Source organism: Pezoporus flaviventris, unplaced genomic scaffold (assembly GCF_033815535.1).
Source record: "Pezoporus flaviventris isolate CSIRO_AGI_PZ_B2104156 unplaced genomic scaffold, CSIRO_AGI_Pfla_v1 ptg000076l, whole genome shotgun sequence".
Lineage (NCBI taxonomy): Eukaryota > Metazoa > Chordata > Aves > Psittaciformes > Psittacidae > Pezoporus > Pezoporus flaviventris.
Window position 1 is genome coordinate 1,220,586 of NW_026892624.1, and position 27,806 is coordinate 1,248,391.

The following is a 27,806-nucleotide window of genomic DNA, read 5'->3' on the forward strand; positions in this document are numbered from 1 at the left end:
AACAGCCGAACATCTCCTCACAGATGCTAATGTGCAAAAACTTTGGTTTTAGATATCAGATAGGTGTGACACAATTATGAAGTATGGAGTCACCTGACTGAATTGTAAATAGCCAGTGGAGTTTGGTCCTTTTCTTTGGCCACTCTCATCATATCCAGAACAGCCATTCCAAGGCATTCTTCTTGTGTTTCGTGAGTAACAGGCATCTGTACCCATCCATCCAAAAAATCAGCTCGCCACTGAGAAAGAAGAATGCAGGAATTAAAGTTAAAACTGTAGCACTGCTGCTCATCAATAAAAAGGGGGGTTGGAGTGTAGTTTTGTTTTGTTTGTGGTTTTTTTCGTTGGTTGGTTGGTGTTTTGGAGAGTCTGTTTTGGTTGTTTTTTTTTTTAATACTACACTCTCCTCAATGAACCCCTTCATCCACAAAAAGCTGCGCGTGTTCATAATGGATACCATGCTTAGAAAGACTGTTTTCAAAGCCTTGTCAAGTGTCGAGAAGGTCAGTGTGGAGATGATGCTTTTCTACACTGTGTCAGTCCAAAATGAAAATGGAAATCACACTGAAAAACTTGACAGTGGCACAAGAAAGGTGCTATACACTCTCACTGCTCTCACCACAACTCCCATTAGAACTTCATCTCTTCAAATATTCGATATGACAAGGAATTTTTCATTTTGAGAGGGCTTCAAGCTGTCGAAACAGCAACATGTTTACTAGAAGAATACATGAAAGAGAATAAATACTAAAAACATTTACCATCCTGCATTAAAAAAAAAATCAACCAAATCATACCTGTGCAAATAGGTAAGACATGACAAGATCATCAAGAACAGGGCTTTCTGCACCTCGAAGAATGCCATACCGATATGCTCTGCTGCTGCCATTGCAATACCAGTGGGGAAAATAAAACCTGTTATGAAATATTTATGTGAACATCAATAACCAGATACTCCTGCTTACCAACAACAGACATTATCGCTTTCACAGAAATGCAATTAGTGCTGGCGGGTTTGGAGGACCAATATGAAATCCCAGCTAGTCAATGGAAGGCTTTGGATCCAATTTTTGGTGTCTTAGAGTACCACAGCATTTAAGTAGGGTGATAAGCTGTACTGGTAGGAACAAGGAGCTGTGCAAAGCTATGGTCACTAATCTGAACATAGAGAATTTTGTGTTACTGTCTCCTAATTTCCTTTGAGACAGCTCCTAAAGAAACAGTGAAGGCCAGACTATGCTATGTCAAGTAAACAAAATCTTTTACATAAGGACAACTGTGTCTGTAGCTTCAGATGTTAGAGAGAAGAGAAAACTTATTTGACTGCAGACATCTGTCTGATTACACAGGATAATTGCTCTGTATTGCAGAATTTCTAACAGGCAAGCACAGAGGAGATGAAATGTAACATTAAGAAAAATACTATTTTTATTTCTGCTTTTTATTTTTTTTTTTCAATCTGACATGGCAAACATATGGTATATATATAATTAAATATGTTATTCAAACCTACTCTGACAATTTTGAGTCTTCTCTTATCCAACACTCCCACCAACAATCTCACCAATAATCTGTCCGTAACTTCTTGGAGAAATTATGGTTCAACTAAATATCTTATTGGTTGTGTTTTCTCACACAGTCTTGTTTACCATGAAAAGTGGTAAGCCAATTTTGAGTTGATCAAAATTCGATTTTGATTACCTTATACGGTAAATTAGGGTGAGCCTGGTTGCTTCATCTACATGGAAGATGTGATTTGGAGGATACCACATTCTCTCTGTTTCACACATGAGTGCAAACATGTTATGATACACTGGCATGATACCTAAGCAGAAAAGCAAATATAAGAAACTCTCTTCAAAAACAATCAACTTTATTTAAAAAAAAGTTAAATATATATATATACACATATACATACATATATATATATATATATATATATATATATATATAGTGGGTTAAAACAGCAGATTGGCACATGCTCTCCAACTACTCATTGCACTAGTCCATCATTGTCAACAGCATTGTAATCATCATCCAATTACCTGCAGACTGTTTTTGCTGGTTTACTTTCTCATTATTCCTTTATGTTCTCTGACTGCGGACTGTTTACCTGTTATCCTATGCCTCATTGTTAGGTTACAAGATTTTCTCTATATGGCATCTAATACAATGGCTTCCCTGCCTCACAGATTAGTCAGCTAAGAACAGTACCTTTTTCCTAAACCTGATCTAGGCACTGATTTTAAGATTTTAGACTGATGAAAAATTAGAAATAAGAAAATACAAAAACAGTCACTGTGACTAAGACAACCACTTTCCATTTGTATTTTAGTAGCTCAGTAGAGGCCAAAACCAAACATATATTGTTAATTAAACAAAATTCAAAAATATCTTTTTTTCCATCTCAACAACTCAGGATTGTTTTAACGAGGATCCTATTAAACACAAACTAAGGGAAATCAGTTGAGAATTAACTCTTCAGCAGAACCAGAATTTTAATTTGGCTTTTTTGGCTCCCAGCTGAAACTACAGCCTACCGTAAGGCAAATGCTGCAGCACTGTACTATGCAATGCTTTTGCTATGATTTGGAAAACCATTTAAATACCTGAAAACTCATAGCACAAAAGGATGACTTCAACCACTGACAAACATTTTGAAGACATGAAGATATACAGGTCTAGAGGATCCAGGATACAGTAGGATGAAAATTGCAGTATGAAAGTCACAGTAGGTCAAAAGGAAAGAAAACCATGTTTACATTGGGGCAAGACACTTCGGGGAAAGCAGACAGAAATTACTGAAAAAGAAACCCCAATCCAGACAAAGACAACAAAAGTAACTTAAAAGACATTAAGAGACATAGGTGTCCCTGCCCATGGCAGGGGGTTGGAACTAGATGATCTTAAGGTCCTTTCCAACCCTAACTATTCTGTGAGTCTATGACTCTAAAACGATTCTGGGAAGAGGCAAAGTACCCACGACCCTGCCCAAAGACTCAGACTGAAATCACAGAAATTCACACAAGAAACCAGGAAGGGAAAAAAAAAAACCATGAAACTCAGCCTTATTTCTTTATTGCTGTTCTGAGCACCTACTAAAAGGGGCAGACCCAAATTTCTTTCACCACATCTGAAGTGCATGTAAGACAGTTAGTTAGAAAAAACTACTCAATTCCACATACAAAACAGCATAAGCTTGTAGAGCAGAAAGTAATCCAGTCTTGAATAACAACTAGCTTAAATTCTTTACAAAAAGTGATTTGGCTCTGTAGGGGGCCATTAAGAGGGCTAAGAACAAGAGGTCTATTGTGCAGATATCAGGTTAAACTGCTGAAATCTACAAACTAATCATCTGACACTTGTTTAAGCTAAAGATTGCCAAAATATTCCAGAATTACAGGTCCTAACACATGACCTTCTATGAAAAGGAGTCAGACTACAGGAAACTACAGAAATGGAAAAGATTAAAGTAACCAAAGAGAAACCAAAACTAAACAAACCCCCCAAAGGAATAGCCCTGAGGGGATTAAGTAATTGAAGCTGTAAATGTAGATGTTGCAAAGTTATGGTGCAGTAGAGCATATCTGATCCATCAGAGCTTGGAGACATACTAAATTAACTCAATTTTATGGAGTTAAAAAGAAATCTATACCATGCAACCAATCATGGTTCTCATTTGATGTGTGATCATATCTATATCAACTAGATTACATTAAAGATCAGTTTTTTTGTCTATAAAGCAATGACAACTGACTTTGCAGACTTAAGGCTGTATGGTTTCTGCATCCCAAATAATTTCAGATCAATTACAGAGTAATGCATGTGAATCACCAGCCTATTTCAGGATTCTAGCCAGATGCTAAACACCATTGGAGACAATGCTGAATATTTTCCTAGTCTTATTAACTCATTTCCCCTAGCTATTAACAATCCCACATAAGCATACTGAAGAACAAATTTCCAAGTCATATGCTTATATTCAAATGTTAAGCTGCCATATTTCGCAAAATACATTACAGATAAAGCCACCCAACCTCTAAAAAAAACTGAGCAAAACCAAAGAAACCCAGAGATTTTTCAATCCAGATCATATCATTGCCATTCTGAAACTTCAACTAAGTGAAGAGCCTGACTTTGGAATTCCCCCTGCAAATCAGAAATTTTGGCATTAAAAAAAGAAAAGTAAAAAAAAATCTGCATCGCTGTCTTCTTATGTGTGAAGAGTAAACTGTGCACTCATCCATCCCTCACACTTTAAAATTCATTATTCTGAATGGTGATTTGTACTTTTCATTGCCAGTGCTCAGTGATGCATAGATTACATGTTTTTCAAGAAAAGTAGCACATTTTCATTCTTCTCTTTTTCTCCCCCTTAAGAATTGCGCATTTGTGCCAGAATATTCCTGCACTTGAAAAAGTTTGAAGATTATACAAGTAAAGCAAACCACCTTATTGGAGTCTTGAAAGTGGTCCACAAAAATCTGACAAAAGCGGAGGGACTAGAAATTCTTATTTCATGTAAATCTTGCCAGTATTATTAATGGCAGGGACTTTTCAAGCAAATGGTAATCTCGGTATTCAAATGTTTTTTCCAGAAACAATGAAAACCAAAAGACTGGGGGTGGAGGTGGGGAATCAAAGTCTTCTGATGAAGCCCAGACATGTCAACAATAGTGAAAAGTTCTGAGAAATGTATTTTTAACACTAGCCATCCTATCAAATCAATCAGTGATCAATTAGGAGAGAAGACAGTGACTCAGACATAATAAAGCAGAATTGTTCTCCACTTCTCCAGCAAGGGCTATTAAATAAATTTTCTGGACTTTTGCAAAGACATAAACATGATTATCTCTTGGCAAGTACTTTATTTTGTATACAAGGTGAAGGAGCCTCATGATACTATACAGTCTGTAAAGTAACATCGTGCAAGGCTGTAACACAGCAGAATTTTATTCCTCAAACTTCTCCTCTAAGCCTAAAACCAGAATTATTTGCATAGTAGTTTCTTCCTTTCCTCATTATGATTTTAGATCTCCACATTCAGACAAGTCACACTACTTCAGTTACCAGGGTAAGTAGCTAGTGAAATAAAGTTTTTCTCTATTTCCTCCTTTGTTGGCATTAGGTACCCTTTCACCCACACAGTACGTTTTCATTAGGCACTATCCTTCTGTAAAGAAAAATTAAAACCCAGAAACTGTGAATCACAAAAGCCATGACATCACTACAAAATGTGGAAGCCATGTGCAGTCTACAGCAGAAATACTTCTTATGAAACTGTCAATTCAAGCGTATAGTTAAGTCACTAGACATATACAGATGAAAGCAATTAGCTGCATGGAATTAATGAGTAAAGACAATTCTAAAAAAGTCTATTTTCAAAGTCCAATACAAACAGCAGTCAGTTCGCACACAACTGTCCAGTAAACTATCTAAGACTTAGAAAGTCTTGTACATAGCAGATGGAAAATTGCTTAGCTTTTCTTATATAAAAATAGTATCTTGCCCTCATCTGTCATGTAAACTGGAGGCTTACCAAACCGGCACCACATTCACTGTCTCTATCATGTCAGAAAAATCTTTTCTGAACAGTTAATTGAAGGACAGATTTCCTTTCTTGGCAAAGCAGAGTTTCCTTTCCTGACTCAGAGTTCTGACTAATTCATTCCTCACCTTGGGAGGCTGGAGCACAGGAAGGTGCAGGTATTGTGTTGTGTGACTGAAGATTTTCAATGAAGGCTATCACTTCAGAAAAAACAAAACAACCTCACTCACACCCCACAAATCCCAAAACCAAAAGACCCCCAAAACCCACAAGGGGCAGTTGTAATCACAGGTAACTCTGAGATATGTGAATTTGCAAAATTCAGAATGTTAAGGAAAAATATGGTTAAAATTCTGTAGCTACTAATAAGCAATCTCAGGTACTGAGCCATAAAAGCAAGAAGTACCGCATACCATCACATTATGTAACAGTCAGTCCCTTGCGTTTAACTGAATGCAGACACTGACAGTGTTTATTCATATTAAATGTTTTCCAACAGTATTTTTACTTCGGCAGAATCAAAGATTCTCTGCTATCTTAAGGGGTTCCAGAAAGCACCAGCAGTTTTCAAGGAAGTACCATGGAACTTCCAATCTCCTTGCAACTTAGACGGGTGAGAATTAACAGGTTCCTAGGTGGAATTTCAGGATATCAACATTAAAACCAAAATAAAACAAACCAAACAAAATCAAACACAGAAGTCTAGAAATTCAAGGGGTTTTTAACTGTCAGCTGCTTGTAATTTAGCAACCCAGTCAGGATTGTCAAACTGGTTCCCTCTTGGGATTCCAGTTCCTCTAAAGTTAATATCTCAAGGGTTTAACGATCCTAACAAAAGGGGAAATCAGAACAAATAAATTCAGATGTACCCTACAGAAATTTAGGGTTCATATACACCAGCAGGACAGGCCATGGCAGAAATGCAATATGCTAATCAAAACTACGCTCCTTTAACTTTGTCAAAACATTTTAAGGCTTGCTATTTAAATGTTACTTAAAGTCACTAGCTCTGCATACTTTGATACTAATTTATAAGATTTTCAAGAATATGGCATAAATTTAAACCTGCAGCCTTTTCAGCCTTTTCCACCAATTTAGAAAGAAATATAGCTACAAATTCCATTGAGAAAAAAGTTGTATAATATTGCCATAGTAGCTGCTGGGCAGAAATCACTCTTCAGAGGACTCTGTCTATGTCAGCTCTACAAAGATAAAGGCTCAACATGATAAAATATTTCATATATACAAGCAAGTATAAATCACTAGTTGTATACTTTAGAAACTCTGATGAAGAATGATGAAACAACAGAAAAATACAAAACCAACTTGTACTATTCACACAAATTATTTTTAACATTTGTACTACCTATACCAGCAAAACATTAACTGGTACCCCACAAAGCTAGAAGTCTTGAGAAGCACTTGTGAGGTCCCACAAAACAAGCAATATAGTATGAAGTATTCAGATGATCTCCTGGGAGGCAGGACTAACTGGATTTGTGGATTAGCAAGAATTGGGTTTTGCATGTTTGTGATGTGGGCGAGAAGAATATCATACATGGCTCAGGCCCTTTTTCTTTTCTTCAGCTGGAGGAAAGAGACTATAGAACCTTGGGAATACAGTGGAAGGTATCGGAAAGATCTTCATTTGAATCACCATCAAAAAGATACCTTAACTTAACTCTAGGTCAAGCTGTAAAACTCAGACCTATAAGGTCTGAATCAAGAGTGGTGAATTCTCATTAAGCTAAAACTTCTGAATACCACACTACTTCCTCATGATCTCCCAGAATGAATCCTGGGCAGCGCTTCTGCTGAATTCACTGTTTTGCTTATCTGTTACATGAACAGCAACTCTACAAACTCAGATCTTAGTCGGACTCTGCCAGGGCTGAAGATCCCCAAAGAACAATGGGGCTTCAAGCCAGGATAATCTTTGTCAAACTACCTACTCACAGCATGAAACTCAACAGCATGGAAAAAACTGACAGATCCATCCCAAAAATAGTCATTTAAAGCATATTTAAAAACATCATACCAAAAAAAGCCCCAAAATCACAAAAGTGTAAGGTGTTTCAAGATAATAAAATATACAGACTCAGCAGCTTTGTATCTGTAACCCAGTATAAAAGAAAGATTTGGAATTACAAGCCTTTCTTTCAAATTCATTTGCACCTGAAATGTGGTACTTGGAAAGTTAAGACACATCTAGTCTTGTACCACTGACAGCCCAAAAGAAGATACGAAGATGCATGTACATTTATGTGTTCACATTTGCATGAGAAGCAAGAAGACAGTCACTTTAATATCCAAAGTTTATTGGAATTATTTTTTTTATTCACAAATTCAAAATCAAGAAAGATGCATGCACAAAATGCATGCCTGAAGTATTTTTGCTCTGTGTCTCAGCACATGACAATGTTAAACTCTGAGTATATGTAACAATTCAAAGGCATTCTTACATATAAACATGATTATTTCAAATACATTCTCCTGTCATTTACTCACTTTATTTTCACAATATTACACACAAGTAGTCATCTCTAATAGAACAGTTTCCATCTGCAAAGTGATTAAACATGTATAACAGCCAATATATGCATAACTTCCAGGGCCAATCAGTTTTGTATGGTTGCATCAGAAAGCAATTCAAGTTATTTTCAGCTCCTGCTGTGATTTAGCTATCCAAACTATATGTCAGTTCAGTGAAAGAAGACTTCAAGGTAAAGTATACCCTCAAATTATTTTAAAGATGGCAGTTACCCAATTATAATCCCAGTTTTGCAAGCTCTCTAACAGGAACAGTTTTGCAGCCTGGTGCTAACTACTGCAAAAAGAACAAAGAGGTTAGCATTTTAGTTAAAATGCCACCACTTTGACGGGCTCTGGATTATTAAAAATTTTCTTGCATTAAGCTGAATTTCACTCCCTCATTAGGAAAACTGTTATGTATGTACTTACCACAGGCTTTACAGGCAACAGCACAGATCTCTTCTGCAACATATTCTCCAGCTGGAAATTGAAGGTAATCTCCTCCTGTCTTCCCAGGAGAATGATAAAGGTATACTTGAAGCAATGGTTCTGTCTGCCTGGGTGTGTTGCTGTTGCCATGGATGTCACCATTCTGATGGACAGTAGAAGTTTCTGTACCTTCCATATTTGTCATTGTAAGACAGGCCATTGTTCGGTTTGGTTCTGTTCAGACCATGTGCCTAAAAGAAATGTAACGTGTAGTTCTTGACTAACTGTATTTGGTTTTGCTTATAATACTCCTATTTCATGACATTACCGTTCTGACACAGGAAAAACATTAACAGCTAAGAGAATGACTTAGAAGGTTTACTAAAGTTTCTCCTTGATTTACTATGTAGCTCTAGTTTGAAAAACAAAAGACACTATGACAGGAAAACCAAAGATATTAACTGGGAGTCCCACTAGAGGATTTATTACCTCTCACTGGATTTTAGACGCTGTATACTTACCTGTCCAGTTGAAACATGCTAGTTAAATCTGAAAACTAAAGTAATCCCTACAATGACATACGTACAACTCGTTATATTCCCTGTTTAAATACAAAGACTGCACTGGTAACTTACAAGACAATTAGCTAGATTATTAGCTGGCACTGATGAAGAGAAGGGCAGTAACAGCACCTTTTGGCTGAGTTTTAATCTTAAGTAGACACATAAAAGAAAACATGTACTAAGTGAGGTGAGACTCTTAGTCAGAAGACTTGGTTTGTATATATGAATCAGAGGACTCCCAACATCGCCTTCTTTCAGGCTAATAATCTGAATTTCATTTGTAAGGAATTCAAGCTAAAAATCTTCTTTGATAAATATAATCAAAGAAAATAAGAGACTAATAACTCAATATATAACCACATATATAACTATATATATAATAATTGTTTATTTGTTTTTTAAAGTGAGTGACCGCATATTCTGAAAGCCAGATGAAGAATGTCTTTGCTCTTCTTCAACTCTTTAGGGCTCAGTGTCGGGACTGGCACATTCAACATCTTTGTCAGCAACATGGACAGTGGGATTGATGCACCGTCAGCAAGTTTACCGAAGACACCAAGCTATGTGATGTGGTTGACACACTGGAAGGAAGGGATGTCATCCAGAGGGACCTGGAGAGGCTGGAGAGGTGGGACAGTGCAAACCTCATGAAGTTCAACAAGGCCAAGTGCAAGGTCCTGCACCAGGGTCAGGGCAATCGCAGGCACAACTACAGGCTGGGCAGAGACTTGGGAGAAGAAGGAGAAGGACTTGGGGGTGTTGATTGGTAGGAAGCTCAATGTGACCCCGCAGTGCGCGTGCACAGCCCAGGAACCAACCATCTGCTAGGCTGCATCAAGAGGAGCGTGACCAGCAGGTCGAGGGAGGTGATCCTGCCCCCCTACCTTCATGAAACCCCACCTGCAGTGCTGCATCCAGCTCTGGGGTGCCCAACACAAGAGGGACACGGACCTGCTCAAGTGAGTCTAGAGGAGGCCACAAAGATAATCAGAGGGCTGGGGCACCTCTGCTATGGAGACAGGCTGAGAGAATTGGGCTTCTTCAGCCTGGAGAAGAAAGGCTCCAGGGAAACCTTGGACCAGCTTTCAATACCTAAAGGGGGCCTACAGGAAAGCTGGAAAGGGACTTTTTACAAGGGCATATAATGACAGGACAAGGGGGAATGGCTTTAAACTGGAAGAGGAGAAATTTAGATTAAGAAGTTCTTTACTATGAGGGTGGTGAGACACTGGCACAAGTTGCCCAAAGAAGCGGCTGTTCCATCTGTTGCAGTGTTCAAGGCCAGGCTGGATGGGGCTTTGAGCAATCTGTTCTAGCGGAAGGTGTCCCTGCCCATGGCACGGGGTTGGAACAAGATGAATCTTTACGGTCCCTCCCAACCCAAACCATTCAATGATTCTGTAACTAAATCGTAATTTTAATCAGTCTAATCCATGTTCATGATAAAAGCTTTGACCACAGTGTGTAAGGCTCGCTTTTATTAAAATTGATATTAAGCAGCTACCACCTGGAATTCAGCATTTCATATTTTCAAAATGCGCAGTAGGTCTAAACAAGACATCAGTTATAAGGATTTGGGTTTTTTTTATAATCACTGAAAGTTTTGGACCACTATAAAGTCTCCTGAGGGCTTTTTCTTCTCCAGGCTGAACAACCTCAACTCACTCAGGCTTTCTTAATGAGAGAGGTGTTCCAGCCCTCTGATCATTTTTGCGGCCCTCCCCTGGATTTGCTTTAACTTGCCTTCATGTCTTCGCACAGCTGGACACAGGATTCCTAGTAAGGCCTCACAAGACCAGAGCAGAGGAGTAGAATCCCATCCCTTAACCTGTTGTTTTTTTCTATATAATACAAATGGCTTTCTGGGCTGCAGGTGCCCATTGCCAGCTCATGTCTCATTTTTCATCTACCAGTATCCCTGAGTCCCTATTTGTAGGGCTGCTCTCAACCCCATTTGTACCCCAGTCTGATACTGAGGCTTACTCCAACCCAGGTGCAAGAAGAGCTTGCACTTGGCCTTATGAATCTCTTGAGGCTCACATGGGCCCACTTCTCAAGCCTGACCAGGTCTCTCCGGGTGGCATCCCTTCCCTCAAGCCCATCAGCTAGCTGACTACTCAGCTTAGTGTCACCTCCATACTTCCTGAGAGTGCACTCAATCCCACTGTATATTGCTGATGAAAATACTGAACAGTTAATAAAGATATTCAACATTAAAATGTTACTGTTTCATTTAAAATATGTTTAATGTTTTGGATAGGTAGACGGGTGTTACATTCCTAAATGTGCAATTTTCAACAGCTTTTGTTTATATTGAACCATGTTGCTGTATCATAACTGTTTAGAACATGATTTTTTAAAATTTTCTGCTCCCAACTGAGGGAAGGATGAGTGTACAAATATATATTTATGCGGGTGAAAGATGACTTGTGCTACAGAAATGGACTGCAATGGTTAAGTCAGCAGAAACACCAGGCTGAAAACTTTTAAGGAGGAAAACATTCACTTCATGCTCTATGTGACAGACAAAAATACTAAATTACACAATGCAGAAAGATAAAATTATTCTATTATGATGGTAATTCTAGGGGAAAGAAAAAAATAACAAAACATAACAGAGGAAAAAAAAGAAAAAAGAGACACCATCATCAAGATAATGCGTTCGACACTGTCCCACATGACATCCTTGTCTCTAAATTGGAGAGACATCAATTTGATGGATGGACCACTCAGTGGATAAAGAACTGTCTGGATGGCCGCACACAAAGAGTTGTGGTCAATGGCTCAATGTCCGTCTGGAGACCAGTAACGAGTGGTGTCCCTCAGGGATTGGTGTTGGGACCGGTCTTGTTTAACATCTTTGTCGCTGACATGGACAGTGGGATTGAGTGCGCTCTCGGCAAGTTTGCCAATGACACCAAGCTGCGTGGTTCGGTTGATACCCTGGAGGGAAGGAATGCCATCCAGAGGGACCTTGACACGCTTGTGAGGTGGGCTGATTCCAGCCTCATGAAGTTTAACCATGACAAGTGGAAGGTCCTACACCTGGGTCAGAGCAATCCCAGGCACAGCTACAGGTTGGGCAGAGAAGAGATTCAGAGCAGCCCTGCAGAGAAGCACTTAGGGGTGTTGGTTGGTGAGAAAATGAACATGGGCCGGCAGTGTGCGCTCACAGCCCAGAACACCAACCGTATCCTGATCTGCATCAAAAGGAGCATGACCAGCAGGTCGAAGGAGGTGATCCTGCCCCTCTACTCTGCTCTCGTGAGGCCTCACTTGGAGTATCATGTACAGTTCTGATGTCCTCAACATAAGAAGGACATGGCACTGTTGGAGCAAGTCTAGAGAAGGGCCACGAGGATGATCAGGGGACTGGAGCACCTCCCATATTAAGACGGGCTGAGGAAGTTGGGGCTGTTCAGCCTGGAGAAGAGAAGGCTGCGTGGAGACCTCATAGCAGCCTTCCAGTATCTGAAAGGGGGGCTATAGGGATGCTGGGGAGGGACTCTTCATTAGGGACTGTAGTGATAGGACAAGGGGTAACGGGTTAAAACTTCAAAAGGGGAAGTTTAGATTGGATATAAGGAGGAAATTCTTTCCTTTTAGGTTGGTGAGGCACTGGAATGGGTTGCCCAGGGAGGTTGTGAATGCTCCATCCCTGGCAGTGCTCAAGACCAGGTTGGACAAAGCCTTGGGTGAGATGGTTTAGTGTGAGGGGTCCCTGCCCATGGCAGGGGGGGGTGGAACTAGATGATCTAAAGGTCCTTTCCAACCCTAACCATTCTATGATTCTAAGAGAAAAGTACGTAATTTTATTTCCCAAACAAAGCAACACAAAGAGCCACTGTACCACATATATATTAAATCTGAATTTCTCAGTGCAAGTGTCACTCACTACATTCCTTGGACCTGGATCTAAGGTGGGCATACAGAAACAGTCTGGTTTGTGTTGGAAGGGACCTTCAAATGTCGTCTAGTCCAAGCCCCCTGCAATGAGCAACGACATCTTGAACTAGATCAGGTTGCCCAGAACCATCCAGGTTGGCCTTGAACGTCTTCAGGGATGGCACATCTCTGACCTCTCTGGACAACCTGTGCCACTGTTTTACCACCCTCATTGCAAAGAATTTCCTCCTTGTGTCTAGCCTGAACCCTCATTCACACAGCCAGCAACCTCTAAATGTAAGAGACTTGTGCTTTCAGTGGTAAAGGCAGCACACAGGTAACAAGAAAGTGTTGAATTAAGAAAAAAAAAATGCATTTATGTTAACCCATTAGGGAATTCACATTTCTTATGTATGTAAGTCAACAGTATGCAATGTAATGTTTGTGCTCTACCATTTGCTTATATAAAACATTCACGGATTTTATCTCCAGAGAAAGGCTTATTTAATTAGCACAGAAATTTTTCTAAAACACCCCAATAATAACTCTGTTGAATATAAACCTTCACCTGAACTGGCAGATTCTTTTCATTTAGATCATGTGGTATTATGTCTACCCAGCACTGAAGGGAAATACTGTTTATAGAACTGAAAACCTGGCCAATTTCCAATGCGAACTAAACAGAGTTGTTTGTGCTGAGCCCTCCTTCATAAAGTTTGTGCATTTAGAAACACACTTGCCATTTCAAAAAAAAAACAAAAACAAAAACAAACCCTCATCATTCCCTGTTTCTATATAAAAATCTCCATAACTAATAAGAGAATTTTGCTTGATCATACATAAATATGTGAAATAACAATAAAATACAGCAAAAAATGTAAAGTAAATATACAAAGTAAATACAACATGCAAAATAGTCTACTCCTCCCTTTGAATGCACCCAGAATGAGACTTTTTCAGGTAAGCTACATTACCGCAGATTTATCTGTTTGCCAAAAAGGAGCTATGTCCACGCATATCTGGAAGCGAGTGTCTGACATAAGACTCAGCTGAAGAGAAAAATGTCCTGTCCATTTATCCATGTAACAACAATGTGTAACAGAATCTGGATGGAACATAAACATCTTGATTTGGAGATCAAGTCTACTAACTATAAAAGACCTGACTCTGGTACTGATGAACAGAGGATTTGATTTAATAGGATTATTTTAATGTTCCTATTCTGGATACTATTTCAAGTCACAGCTTCTAAAGAATGAGATTAATCCTTCCCTGTCTTGCTCTAACTGCCATCACCAGTATCCACAACACATTTATATGCCGCCGTCTGTTGCTGTCTGTACCTCTAGTTCATCTGAGGATTAATTTTACCAGCCACACCAGACTGCACTGATTCATACAGTTCTTTTTTAAGTCAATCAGAAAGAAACTGATGAGACTGAAACCCAGTATTTATGCAAGAGATTTCATTATAATGAGGACAATATCCTCATTATCATGAGGACATACATAGTCCTCATGATGCAATAATATGGAGCGTTCATGGACCTGTTCACAATAACATTTATTATTTCTTTATTTGAACCATGGGGTGTACAGTTTTGCAAAATCTAAACTCTTTCATGCAAGTAATTCTCCCCCCCTGCAGCTTACATTTTTAGGGGGGTTTTCTGTGGGTTTCTAGAGAAACCTGCAGGGTTAGGATCTTAACTATACCACTTCAAACACCTAAATTTTAAATTAAACACCTAATTTTAAAACTAAATTTGGGAGGTTCAAATATCAGAGCAATCTCGCACTACAGATAAATCCCCAACTGTTAATTACCGTTTATCACCTGAGAAATCTCTGAATGAAACATGAGAGTGATGGAGCTCTTTCAATAAATATGTAATAAGTCACTCACTCACTGCTGGTATCCACAGGAGGTCAGACAAAGCAGGCGCACAAGCAGTGGTAGAACATAATGTCTCTGCAGTAAAAACACATATTTACTATTAGAAAAGTTAATGGCTATGAAGAATAAAAAACACACTTGTTTAGGAATTCATATCTGTGTTAAGGTACAGAGTGATCCACTCCATCTCATTTGCCCAAATTCCCATCTTCTTTGCCAAGATCTTTTTAAATCTAGGGTTTTTTAAATACAAGCTTTAAAAAAACCCCAAACCCAACGTTGGTTTAAAATGCATTTTTGGTACTGAGACTGCTCCTCAGTTCTAGCAAGAAATTGGTATATGAAATCCAACCTGAAATATAGTTACCAATTCCTTTTTTTTATTCAGTCACCATGTTTTCCTTTTCTGTGAATACAGCATCCATTTAAGAAAACTGTTGATGTCATTACATGAAGAAAAGAGAAACGGAAAAGTAATTACAAAAGGAGACATGGTGTGTTCACTTTCTGTAGCAGCACTCCCTTTAGCCAGAACAATTCATTCTATTTAAAACCCACTCATTTCAATTCATGTGGAAGTCAACACCAACTGTCTTGTAGCAGGAAGGAGGGCACACCCCCCTTGCTCTCCTTGCACAACATTTCCGTGGTTTCAAGAAACACCACTTGAAAGCACTTAAACATAACAGCAACTTCCTGGACCAGTGAAAAAAATGATACATTCCCTGTTGGGACCCTCCCAGTGTAGAAGAGGGCCTGACAGAGAAGCAAAAATGCATTTAAAAAGTAAATAAAAGGGGAAAAACTACAGTTAGAAGTTCAAAGGGGCAGAATTCCAACTGGGAGAACGTCAAGTTTTGTATTTGATGACTCTTCAAACAGAAATCTCCATGGACAGGACACAGGAGAAGTAAATCAACACAATTTTCTTAGCACCACGCTGTATCTACTGAGTCTACCATCACTGCCCTAAGAAAAAGGAACATATCTCAACAAGCAGTAAATTCAGCTTCTCTCAGAAGTTAGGCTGTTATGGCAACAATCAGCTTTTCTCCGTGGCAATGCTGGCTCTGGAGATAAGCAGTTCTGCCGTGTTTGGGCAGCTGTGTATTTTGTATACACCTCCAGAGATTTTCCTTCAAATGCTGTCTAGCCAGCCAATTAAGATCTGATCCAAAGTCCAGTACAATCATTGCAGATTTTCCAGACCTGTATTAAAGTGCCAGAGGGAGAAAGAGGGGTTGTCTGCGGCAGAGCAGTCTATTACTGACCTACTGAGCACACATTCCATGCACACTGATCTGAGAGCTTGAGATCAAACAAAGCACAGAGCCACCATCTGCTCGTGCAGGTTTCAGATCAGGAGGTATTGCTGTGTACTGCAAAGTGTTTTCTACTTTTGAAGTACTGTTGCATGTTCACAACTGCCTTGCATTCATCATTCCCAAACAGGTTCTTGACTCTCAGTAAAGCTGCATGAAGATTTACCTCACTGCAGTTAACTATGCAGTTTTTCCAAAAACTCCAGATCAGTTGCATAGCATCACTGGCTGTATGAGACAGCCACTGATGAACTGATGGAACAAATCAGGTTAAGAACTCAAGGCACTTGTACTCTCTGCCTAGCATTTTGAATAAGCTTAGCGATATTGCAGCTTACATTTTCAAGCAAAAAATTGGACAGAGCAGCCTAATACCAAGTCTATTCTTCTTCACATGACAAACATGAAAAATGGTCACTTGCTTATGAATGAGCAGCGCACAGGTCTGGTCAAAAAGCATGGAAACTTGGGAGACTAAAAACTCAAGCCAAACAAGCTCACTATGGTTATTCTGACATTCTTTTTCTAAAGACATACCTATTTACAGGATTGGCACCAAGACCTTATAAAACTATTCAGTTTATATCTTTCAGACTAAGTCTTACCTGACACAACCAGGTCTTCTAAAAGCAGAGTTGCAAAGAATGTTACCTGGAACATACCTCGATGCCCAATTCCAAAACGAAACAAACTAGAGTCTAATGAAACGCAGACAAAATAAATTTTTCACTTCTAAACCAAGATTATACTAAGAAGAAAAGTCAGCTTCCCACTTGTAATTGTTTTTGTTAGTTTGGTTGGTTTGCACTTAATATAGAACACCGAATCATAGAATAATTTGGCTGGAAGGGACCTTCAAAACTCATCTAACAAAACACCCCCTGCAATGAGCAAGGACATCTTGAACTAGATCAGGTTGCCCAGAACCATCCAGCCTGGTCTTGAATGTCTCCAGGGATGGTGCATCCACCACCTCTCTGGGCAACCAGTAGCAGTGTTTTACCCCTCTCACTGCAAAGAATTTCTTCCTCATGTCCAGCCTGAATTTCCCCTTTCAGTTTAAAACCATCACCCCTTGTCCTGTCGCAGCAGGCCCTGCCAAAAGTCTCTCCCCATCTTTCTTATAGGCAGCCTTTTTAAGCACTGGAAGATGCCCTAAGATCTCCCCTGACCCTTCCCATCTCCAGGCTGAACAACCCCAACTCTCAGCCTTTCCACACAGGAGAGGTGCTCCAGCCCTCTGGTCCTTCTCTGGGACCCTCTCCAGCAGGTCCATGTCTTTGCTATGTTGAGGACTTCAAAGCTGGATGCAGCACTACAGGTGGGGTCTCACCAGAGAAGCAGAGGGGCAGAATCATCTCCCTTGACCTGCTGCCACACTCCTTTGGATGCAGCCCAGGATACAACTGGCCTTCTGGGCTACGAGCACACATTGCTGGATCATGTACAGTTCTTCACCCACCAGTACCTCCAAGTCCTTCTCCTCAGAGGTACTCTCCATCCTTTCATCCCTCAGCCTGTATTGATACCAGAGGCTGTCCCGACCCAGGTGCGGTACCCCGCACTTGGCCTTGTTGAATTTCACAAGGTTCGTATGGGCCCACCTCTTGAGACTGTCCAAGTCCTTCTGGATGGCATTCAGTCCCTCAGGGATGTCAAAGTGCATCACTCAGTGGTACACTTAATATTTAATTATAGTCTTCCCGGTTCAGTTTGAATAGAGACAAATGGACCACAACTAAATTTTCTCATAACGTACACCCAGCAGACCTGTTATGCTTTGAAAAGTTTAAAATCTTAAAAAGGTAACAACAGTGTTTATATTCTACATGTAACAGGCAGTATTCCTTGCAAATCTGGTCTGGTGATTTCCTTTATGTATGTAGTTTTGGTAAGTTTTGGGGTTGTTTTTTAAACACAGAAATATACTAAATTCAAGGAACCAAATGCACATGCTGCTGTGACAGGCAGTAAAGTACTGTATTTTAAAAACATCAGCACGTACAGAAATGCCACTGCTTCTTAACGGAACCAACGAGAAATTCTGAAGTCTTTGTTTAGTCAGAACATTCTACATCAGCCAGTATTTCACAAAAAATTTACAGCAACAGATTCACATCTTCCTACCACATATTTATGAGAAACATTCTTCTGATTAACTTTATCGGAGTATTCAACAATCACTTAAAAAATATTAGGCAATCTGGAAAATCTGATAACCTTTTCCATGCTTAGACAACAGATGCCAAGTTTACATACGAAGTTAATCTGTGATTTAAGTGCACCATCTTCTGCACTAAGAAAACTCTTTGTCTTTTCCCATGTAATATTTATACTGACTTTAAAAATAGCTTTCACAAAAATATTAGATACTGTCTTAAAGCATATTTCAAGATGTTTTGTAATTAAAAAAAAAAAGTAGGTCTCCAGATCTCATGATCTTTTTCCAACATGCTTTGCCTATTGGGGGATCTAAAAGTTGCCCAGCCACGAGGTAAAGCCACTGACACATAGAATCACAGAAGAACAGTTACGATGGGAAAGGACCTTAGGATCATCTTGTTCCAACCACCCTGCCACAGGCAGGGATTCCTTCCACTAGATCAAGTTGCTCAAGCCCTTTAACACTGCCAAGGATGGAGCATTCACAACTTCATTCCAATGCCTCACCACTCTCATACTGAAGAATTTCTTCCTTATATCCAACCTGAATCTTCCCTGTTTCAGTTTAAACCCATTACCCTTTGTCCTATCACTACAGTCCCTGATGAAGAGTCCTTCCTTGGCATCCCTGTAGGCCCCCTTTAGATAATGGAAGACTGCTATGAGGACGCTTCTCCTGTCTTCATATGGGAGGTGCTCCAGGCCCTTTATCATCCTTCTGGCCCTCCTCTGGACTTGCTCCAACAGCTCCATGTCCTTCTTATGTTGAGGACACAAGAACTATAAGCAGTATTCCAAGTAGGGTCTCATGAAAGCAGAGTAGAGGGGTAGAATCACTTCCTTTGACCTCATCACGTTTATAATGTGGTCCAGAACAAAGACAGAACAACTGCTTATAAAAGAAACAACTGCACAAAGTGACTCCAAATGAATTTTCCTGTTTTATCAGCTGTACATTAATATCACACAAGGATTTTTAATGTTACAAGATTTGAATCCACATGGTAGCAAACAGAAAAAGAAGGAAGATGACAGACAACCTAACATACCAATGACAAAACTTATACTAAAAAAAAAAGCAGAGAAGCAAAAATAACATTTGCTTACAGTTTTCACTTGGCAAACCAGTACATGTATCAGCAATTCGGCAAGAGCCCATGAACTTTTGCACAAGGAAAGAGTAATGATACTGGTTTGATCTGCCTGCACGACACACAGGGACCAAGTGGACAGAAGCTGTTAGTATGAGGATTTTAATCTTTTCATTCTGGTTAGGAATTAAGACAAATAATCATGATTTCTAAGTTCTTTACAACACAATGAAGTCCTTGCCCTAGCTTATCTCACAAAGAAAGCTATGTGGGGTGCTGTTAAGAAAAGCAGAACGAACAATACACTCGAGAAGCAATAGATCAATAGAACAATACCCCAGCATCACAGTAACCTGCCAAGTAGGTGAGTTACCAGAAAAGCAATCAAATCAAAGGCCTGCCCACAAGCAACAGCTCTGCTTGGTTTTCATAAGAACTTTGGCAGAAGTCAGTCTATATCTGCAAAACATTTCAGTTTCACCATGATAATAAATTTCAGCAAAAGGCTATTTCATCATCAAATTTCCAAGCAATTCAAATGGTTGCCTAATTGTTTTGGCAAAGATTACCTCCCAAGACTGTGACATTTGTGGATCCTTAGTCCACTAAGTGCCACTATTACCTGCACAGCTTTATATGCACATAGGAAAAGTAACCACAGTAGGTCAGAAAGACCTTCTACATGAAGGATGTGGAAAATGTCTCCAATTTCCTATGATTCTCTTACACATATCTAAAATTCTTCTTAAGTGGTACAATAAATGATGATGACAGCAAAATTAGGACTGATACTTTCACAAGTATGCCACAATATCCTATACTTTTTGTGAGCTATACTAAAAACTGAATTCTGTTTAATAGCTCAGACCACGAAATAAGGGTTAATTAGTACAGCACAGGTCTTCCTTAATTGATTCTTTGACATCTTTCAAAAAGACAGAAAAAAAGGAATTGCCAGTGCTCCTGTGTGCATGAAGCAAATTAACTCAGAGTAAAAAGTGTCTCTGAGGATTGCTCACTACTAGTCTCATTCTGCTTAGTGGCTTTTGGTTACAAAAGAAATGCAGAACACTGTCGTACATCGACGCCAGTGCTTTGAATATTTAATGTAAAAACAACTACCAGCAAATTACCAAGAAATTAGGAGACAATAAAGAAATAATAAAAAAAAAATCACATTTCAAAGTGGAAAAAATATTCTGACTCACCACTGAAACAGAAAAAAGTATTTTTCTATTAAAAGGCATTTTTATTGAAAACACTGTCTAGGGGAAAAACACTTCAATGCTAGAGAACACATATGACAGTTACAGCTAAAATCACAAGTTAAATATTGAAAGTAGAAAGAAAAGCAAAAAGTACAGCAGTAGCAGCAAAGTAGTTTGTCAGATTGCTTGGCCTTCTTAAACACTGTAAGAGTGAAACAGCAGGGCTGTTATGCTAGAAGACACTGTTGAAGAAAGCAAGCTTTCCTCTTCATAACTGAAGAAGGATTTATCAAAATACAAACGAAGTTATTGCTGCAGTACTGTGCAGACAAAGAACAGCATCAACAGTTGCAAAAGAGATGCCAGTTTAGCAGATGCTGTCAAGAATCAAGCAGGCTGCACTAAGCTTGCCATTTCATGCTGCTGGCAGAGTGAAGAACAGCGGCAAAGCAGACACTAGCCATCTCACAATGGAAAAGGTTTCAAAACTGCTGCTCTTCTCTCAGCCACCAAAGACCTGTCCTTTTTCCTGTGGCAGGCAGGGATTTCTCATGTGAAGGTGTGCTCTCAACAGCTGCACTGTGGAAGAAAGAGAACAGCAAAGACCCACCACTTGCTGTAATTTGGTACTTCTGAAGGACATCAGACCTCCAACAAAGTTCTTTGTCCTCTCCAACCATGGGAGTGCTCTGGAGCTCTGAGTCTACAAAAAAGGTATCTTCTAGGCAAATAAAAATGAAACAGTTTCATCAAACAGATCTATATCTGGTAGAAAATACAAGGTTCTTTTCCTTCACAGAAAATAAAGGGTTTCTTACAGCAAACATTTCTGTGAGGAAAACCAGACATAACGCTTTCCAGTTGCCACTGGCTATTAGGATAAACTGCCCAGCTTAGAGTTGGTCAGGAAGCCTTTTTCAAGACCTGGATTTTAACAAGTTAAAGCCTTTTGGACTGTCATCTCCCTTTTCTTGTGCTCTTATCTCACTTCCCCAGTCTGGCAACTTCCCTCCTCAAAGGTTAGTAAAGCTACTGCCTCTACAGTAACTGTCATGTATGTTTACACTTTTCAGAAAGTCCTGAGGGCTGCAGAGCTAGAATTTTCTTCCTGTGAACCAAGAACAGAAGATTATGTGGCGGGGGGAAGGGCAGTGACACCAGCCATCTCCTGCAAGCAAGTAGGAGGTACACAGAAGGAGGAAGAGCCAAAGTAAATACAAAAAGTGTCAAAACAATGTTTAAAAACCTTCTTTCCCCTCCATGAGTTAAGCCACTTATTTTATGTTTCATTCTCTTCCAACAGAGCTTGAATTTAATAGCATCAAAAGAAAAAAAAAAAGGGGGTGTGTGGGGGTGAAGTATAAAAAGATCCTGATTACTGGCCAAGTATCACAATAGCATTAAGAAAAAACTGTGACTCAAACCTCAAAGACTGATTGTGAAAATTTGCAGTCACTTTATGTACAGTGAGAAATAATGACACACATATGAGTACCGCCATGCCTCTTTGCTATATTGCTATAGATTAAAAGGTGTCTCCAGTTTCAATAACCAGAATATCAGGATTGAAACTGCTCTTCTCTGTCAAACTTCTAAATCTCTACCTTTAGAGATTAGAAGTACACCTTCACACTTCACCATACATGGCAAAGTTCCATGTAAAATATAACCATAACCCCAGCCACCTTTTCTGCCTACAAAAATAGAAAACAAAGATATATACTATGTTCTTCACTATATTATAAGATGTACCCCCTGCTCCAGCATTTGTGGGTTCCTTGGTTTCTTTCCCAGTTTTCATCACCTGACAAAATCAGAGGGTAAATAAAGTGGTCCTAGACAATAAAATTGCATAATATGCTACATAATAAAACACGCATGACCTTGTTTCCTGTAACATTTTTCAGTGAAACATGTGGGGGAGGGAAAGACTCTCCCTCAGATTTACCAGTCATCAAAAATACAAAAACATCTGGATCAACTAAGCTATCCCCTTATGCATATCCCAGCTTCTACACTATCTGAACAGAATCTGAACACATGTGCTTCAACAAATTAGCCCTTTACAGAAAAAACTGACATCATGTAAACAGGATAACATTTAAGTCAGAATGAATCAGCAATCTTTACCAAACAGGCAAGAGCAGAAGATGCCAGTGTCTGGTTTGGACACTCCGGAAAGATCCCCTTCATCTTCAGCCTCCGCTGCTTTCTCAGCTTTAGTTTAGAAATTGTCTTATCAGTAGGCCAGACCTGATGTAAATCTCATTTAGAAATTCCCTCCTCAAGGTGCAGGATTTTCTAAGGGATTTTGGTGGTTTTTACACACACGAACACACACACACAGAGGCATGCACCTCCCCTTGGAAAAGCATACAGTTATGCAGAGGAAACGAAGCTAGCTCTTTATAATGACACATCAGTTAAAGAAACCTGGAATACTAATACTATTCGGAAGTGCTTAACTTTGCATTACCTGTTTGTAGAAAATGTAAATCCATGCAATGCAATGTATATAAGATACCCTGCATTTTCATTCGAGTCTTCTTTAGTATTGCAGAAGCAGCTCAAAATCTAGGCAAGATTACACCATGAAGTTCTAAAACAGGTAATAATAAACCTGCCTTAAAAAACGAAACAAATACAAAAAAAAACAAACAAGCCAAAACCTAAACAAACCCCAAAACAACCCAACAACAAAAAACAAAAGCACAGCACCTCCCTCCTTGCCTCCAACTTAGATCCTATGCAGATTCAACAAAGCTACAATGGGCATTGTGCATGAACTAAATCACATTTACAAATCCTTACAGAATTAAGGCCTGGCCATATAAATGCAAAACAGTAAAATATGAGTAAGACCCTCTGAGATATCCAAGCAACAATCTTGTGAGACTGTGCCACAAAAATATCTGAAATTACATTATGTCTGTAAATTAATGTTTAATTAAAATACTAACACTCTAACTCAAAACTACAGAAGTGTATTCACAAGCCTATCAAAAAATGATCTGGAGTTCAGTTATCATATTGATATTGCAGTTTCTGTTATTCTTTGAGAGAAGGGTTGAATAAATTATTGTTGAATAATTTATGAGAGCAATGTTGACACTTTATAATTCGTAAAAATGTACTTACTTGATAGTTACTTTATGCTTCCTTAATCACCAATGGCCTGAGAGCTCTCCACTTGCTCCCTATCTGAAATACCAGCCATCTTTTTGCAAAGATATAGCACTACATGCTTTGCCAAGATCACGTTATCTCTATAAACACAGATTGTCAGAAAAAAAAATGAAAGAAAAAAAACCCCAGGGCTCTGAAAGTAAACAAAGGTTTGTCATAAAAAGTACCATTAGCAGAGATTCTGCAGAACTCTAATGATAATGACAGGGAAAAAAACAGGTTTCATTAAGAAGAGACACATCTATTCACACGGCAAGATTTCCAATTGCTTTCTCTTGTACTTCTTTTTTTTTCCTTTTTTGTTTTTTTTTTTTTTTGGGTTTTGAGAGAGAAAATGAGAGACTGGTACTTCTACCCCACTGGAAAAGAGTCAAATTATCATTGTGTCCAGTACTCAGAGAACTCTGGGTTTAGTATGATTATGCAATTCAATTGTATGCTTTATTTTAAAGATAAAGAAAATACTCCCAATTAAGATACACTTACAAAGATCTCCCTGTATTTGTATTACATATTTCCCTAAGTGTTGAGCAAAGCTTTTTTTCATGATTCTTGGTATTATATCCTGAAAAAGCATAAGGAAACTGCAGAAAGCAAGAGCACATGAATTGTGACCCAATAGATCAAAAAGCTCCAGCAGACTGCGGATTTAAGAAAAAAAGCATAATAGAAAAGCAAACGATAGCAGATATAATGACTGTAGAATAAATACCTATTTGAAATGCAGCATTTTCTCTTTCAGAAACAAGAACATAACACTGCTGGAACAAAGAGTAAAGAAAGCAGTAGATTCTGTATTTCTTGATTTTTTAGATACACTGATGCAAAATAACATTTCAGGTAAACCTGTGTTACTGAATTTGGTGGTGGATGAGAAGAAGAAATATAACTGGTCTGTGATAAATAGAAGACCAAGTAAAAGATACAGTGTTCCTTTTTGGATTTCAAAATGTGCTGCTATAGACTGTATTATTATCAGTTCCTTCATGAGGAAGCATTAAAAAGTAAAGATTAAACATTTATAGCATGATGCATTTTTGAACCAATAAGTTGTTTATAGGAAAGTTGCATTACAAATTTCCAACTGAACAAGTATTCAACTGTTCTTAAAAGTCTGCTGACAGAAAACTAGAAAAAATTTAAAACGTTCAAGTCTCTCAGTAAATAAGTCAATTCCAACACAAGCTTTGCTGCTGAGCCCCTAAATCTAGCGCTTTAATCTACATGTCAATCTTGGATGAGTTCCCACTACTCAGTTTGCAGTTTGCATCTACTAGTTTGCATCTACTCAGTAATGCAAACCAAGACACATCAGTTCCTCCTGCTAGACGCCACTCCTGGTCAGAAGTCTTTCTGTTTCTATGCTGCCTAAAGGGGGTATTTTCCTACTCACTTTTCAACGGAAAACTCAAACCTACCCAAGACGATCTGTTAAAAATTTAGGATCCTCTGCTCTCTAAACAATAGAACAAGACAGGCTTTTTCCTCGATCGATCTCAAACTCACAAACCACTTCAGTTTTCTACAGAACTGTTCAGCATATTATACATCCTTATTTGCAGCTTCACCTCAGCCAAACTAAGAATCTCAGGCCTCTCTGCCAGCGTTTTGGACCAAGCTGCAACAAAGAGGTAGACTTCTGTGGACCTTGAGAACCACTCCCCAAGGCAAACCACAAAAAGACCAAGTATTCCATACTACTTAGTATGTTGTTAGAGGTGACAAAAACCAAGCTAAAACAATGATGCAATGAAAAACCCAGCTAGCTCCCCCAAAAAAGGCCTGTTAAAGACTCTTTGACACTTGTATTTCATTTAATTAGGTAAGCTGGAGCTAAGTCTAGAATACAAGGGAAATGGAGTGCATTACAGGCAAATTTTTTTTAGCTTGCAAGCTACACCAAATGTCTCCAGCTGAACTAGTCACTCTACAAGGTTTTGCACATACATTTTCAGGTATAAGACTAATTGCTGAGACCCACCAAAGTAAGTTTAAAACCAACCCTAGTCTCTTCTGCTATGCGTGCTTTGAGCTCTTGAAAATATACCCTAACAAATTATTATAAATGCTATTAGTTACTGGATTTGTTAAATGTATATTCCAATTAGCAAACAAAATCCAATTTAAAATCCTAAGCAGCAATTAAAAATGTCTGAATGTAACAATTCTGACCAGGCATTCAGTAACTATAAATGGATACCCTGTACCACCTGCTGCCCTTAAAGCATTCATCACATTTTACTGCTCACCTACCAGTAAATGATTTTTTACATAGATTTTATTTTTTTTAATTGGTCCATAATAAGGACTTTGACCACCAGTACCTGAACAGTCCACCCACACCAAGATCCAAACTAAACATCCCAGTATTTGTCTGCCAATTCATCAAATAATAACTGAATTGAGTTTCATTTTGCTAAAGCAAATAAGGTCACAGTACAATTACATCCCTCTGACAGGCACACAGACAAGAAGTAAAAAACAAAAAAAAACAAACCCACCCAAATATCAGGAGAAGCCAGACTCTGGCCTTAATTTTTCTAGGCCACTGATAACATTCTTTGCTATCAAACATATTTAAAAACGAAACCCCAAAATACAGCTTTGCTGCAGAAAGCAGAGCATACTTCTGTCAGCAAAGAACTTGGCCTCAGTGTCATCAGATTACTTCCACTATTACAGACAAGTCTTTAACTATGCACAGTAATCTCCATTCCATTTATGTTGGACTTCAGTACCAGGGTGCTTTACATAAAACGCTGTCACCTTCCTTACTTTCCAGATGTAAAACAAGTACAAGGATCTAAAGTGCTTGCCCACGTTCACACCGTGAGCCACTGGCAGATCTAATATAAACACAATTCTTTGTTTCACAAAATATTTAACAAAACTAATTTAACTGTAAAGAATGACATAATAATTCCTTCAACAAAGGCAAGTACTTGAAAAATTAAGTAGCACTATAAAGGAAGTGCTATTGAAATCTCCAAACTGCTCAAACACTGCAAAATAAAATCCATTTTAAAGTTCAACCCTTACCATAACTCTACATGCACAGTAGTGCTTCAGTTTCATTTCTCAGTTCTAGTATACTGAGGAAACCCAGGCAGGGGAAAGAAAAAGAAACTCTCCTGAACACAAGAAGTTCAACACAAAGGGCATGCATAAGGAGAAAAACAAACCATACCAAGGGGGAAAACAAAAAAACAACAAAAGGGGAGGAGAACGGGAAGGAAAAGGCATTAAGAGTGAAAGCCATAACTGCAATATATTTAACGCCTTGAAGTAACACAACACAATGATTCTGAAAACTGTTTAAGATTTCCATTCTCAATTACTCTTTAGAGTTTGGTAAAAAGAGAATTATGTAATAGATATGACACTACTGCGAACATCGCTACCAAAGCCAGTGGGTGTACTGTGCACCTCATAGGTGATCAAAATATCCCTCATGCCTTCAACAGAAACAGGATTCTTTGTGGCTCTATCATACTGATCCAGTCTAAATGCCATTACAAAGCAGACTTAATGCCTCTGCACTATTCCAAGCAGTAAATAAAACAAGTTCATAGACATGGGCTCTTGTTATTCTTCCATCCTCATTCAAGACTCATGAGTTCTAAGAGAAGTGTTTATCTCATGCAGCAGATGCTTCCCCTCCCACTTCCCTGTAAAACTGTTCATAGACAGTATCACCATTTAACTCTTGACCTCATCTACCTACTGGTATAAGCAGCATGCATCACCATGACCGCATGTGAGGATAGTATAAGCTGGGACAGATCCTGTGAGTCACTTCAGACAGACACAGTCAGAACTGCAAGAAGTGGAAACTGCAAGAAAGCAGTTTCTTCTTGAGAAAAGTTAAGGTAGTTTGAGATGACTCTCATAATCGATAAAGGATGTTAGAAACCTCCTAAAACTAAAATAACGCTAAGTGGCAGAGCATAACAGTCTTCCCTTGCACTTCCTTTTACCAGTC

The 27,806-nt window shown here is 38.9% G+C and overlaps 1 protein-coding gene across 5 annotated transcripts in view; it reads right to left on the reverse strand.

Annotated features, from left to right (window-relative positions):
- The window catches only part of JAK2 (Janus kinase 2), a 68,325-nt gene extending 44,306 nt beyond the window's left edge, over positions 1-24,019 (reverse strand). For 2 of the 5 annotated variants that reach the window (XM_061473087.1, XM_061473085.1), the window contains exons 1-2: positions 798-915; positions 94-239 (exon numbers count right to left, since the gene is read on the reverse strand). In XM_061473087.1, the coding sequence (XP_061329071.1) occupies positions 94-216 (123 nt within the window). In that variant the 5' untranslated portion in view covers positions 217-239; positions 798-915. Of the gene's footprint in view, positions 1-93; positions 240-797; positions 916-1,701; positions 1,826-8,509; positions 8,761-14,784; positions 14,930-23,776 lie in introns of those variants that run through there. The other 3 variants (XM_061473082.1, XM_061473084.1, XM_061473083.1) reach the window with 3 other exon arrangements.
- Between the last annotated feature and the right edge of the window lie 3,787 nt (positions 24,020-27,806).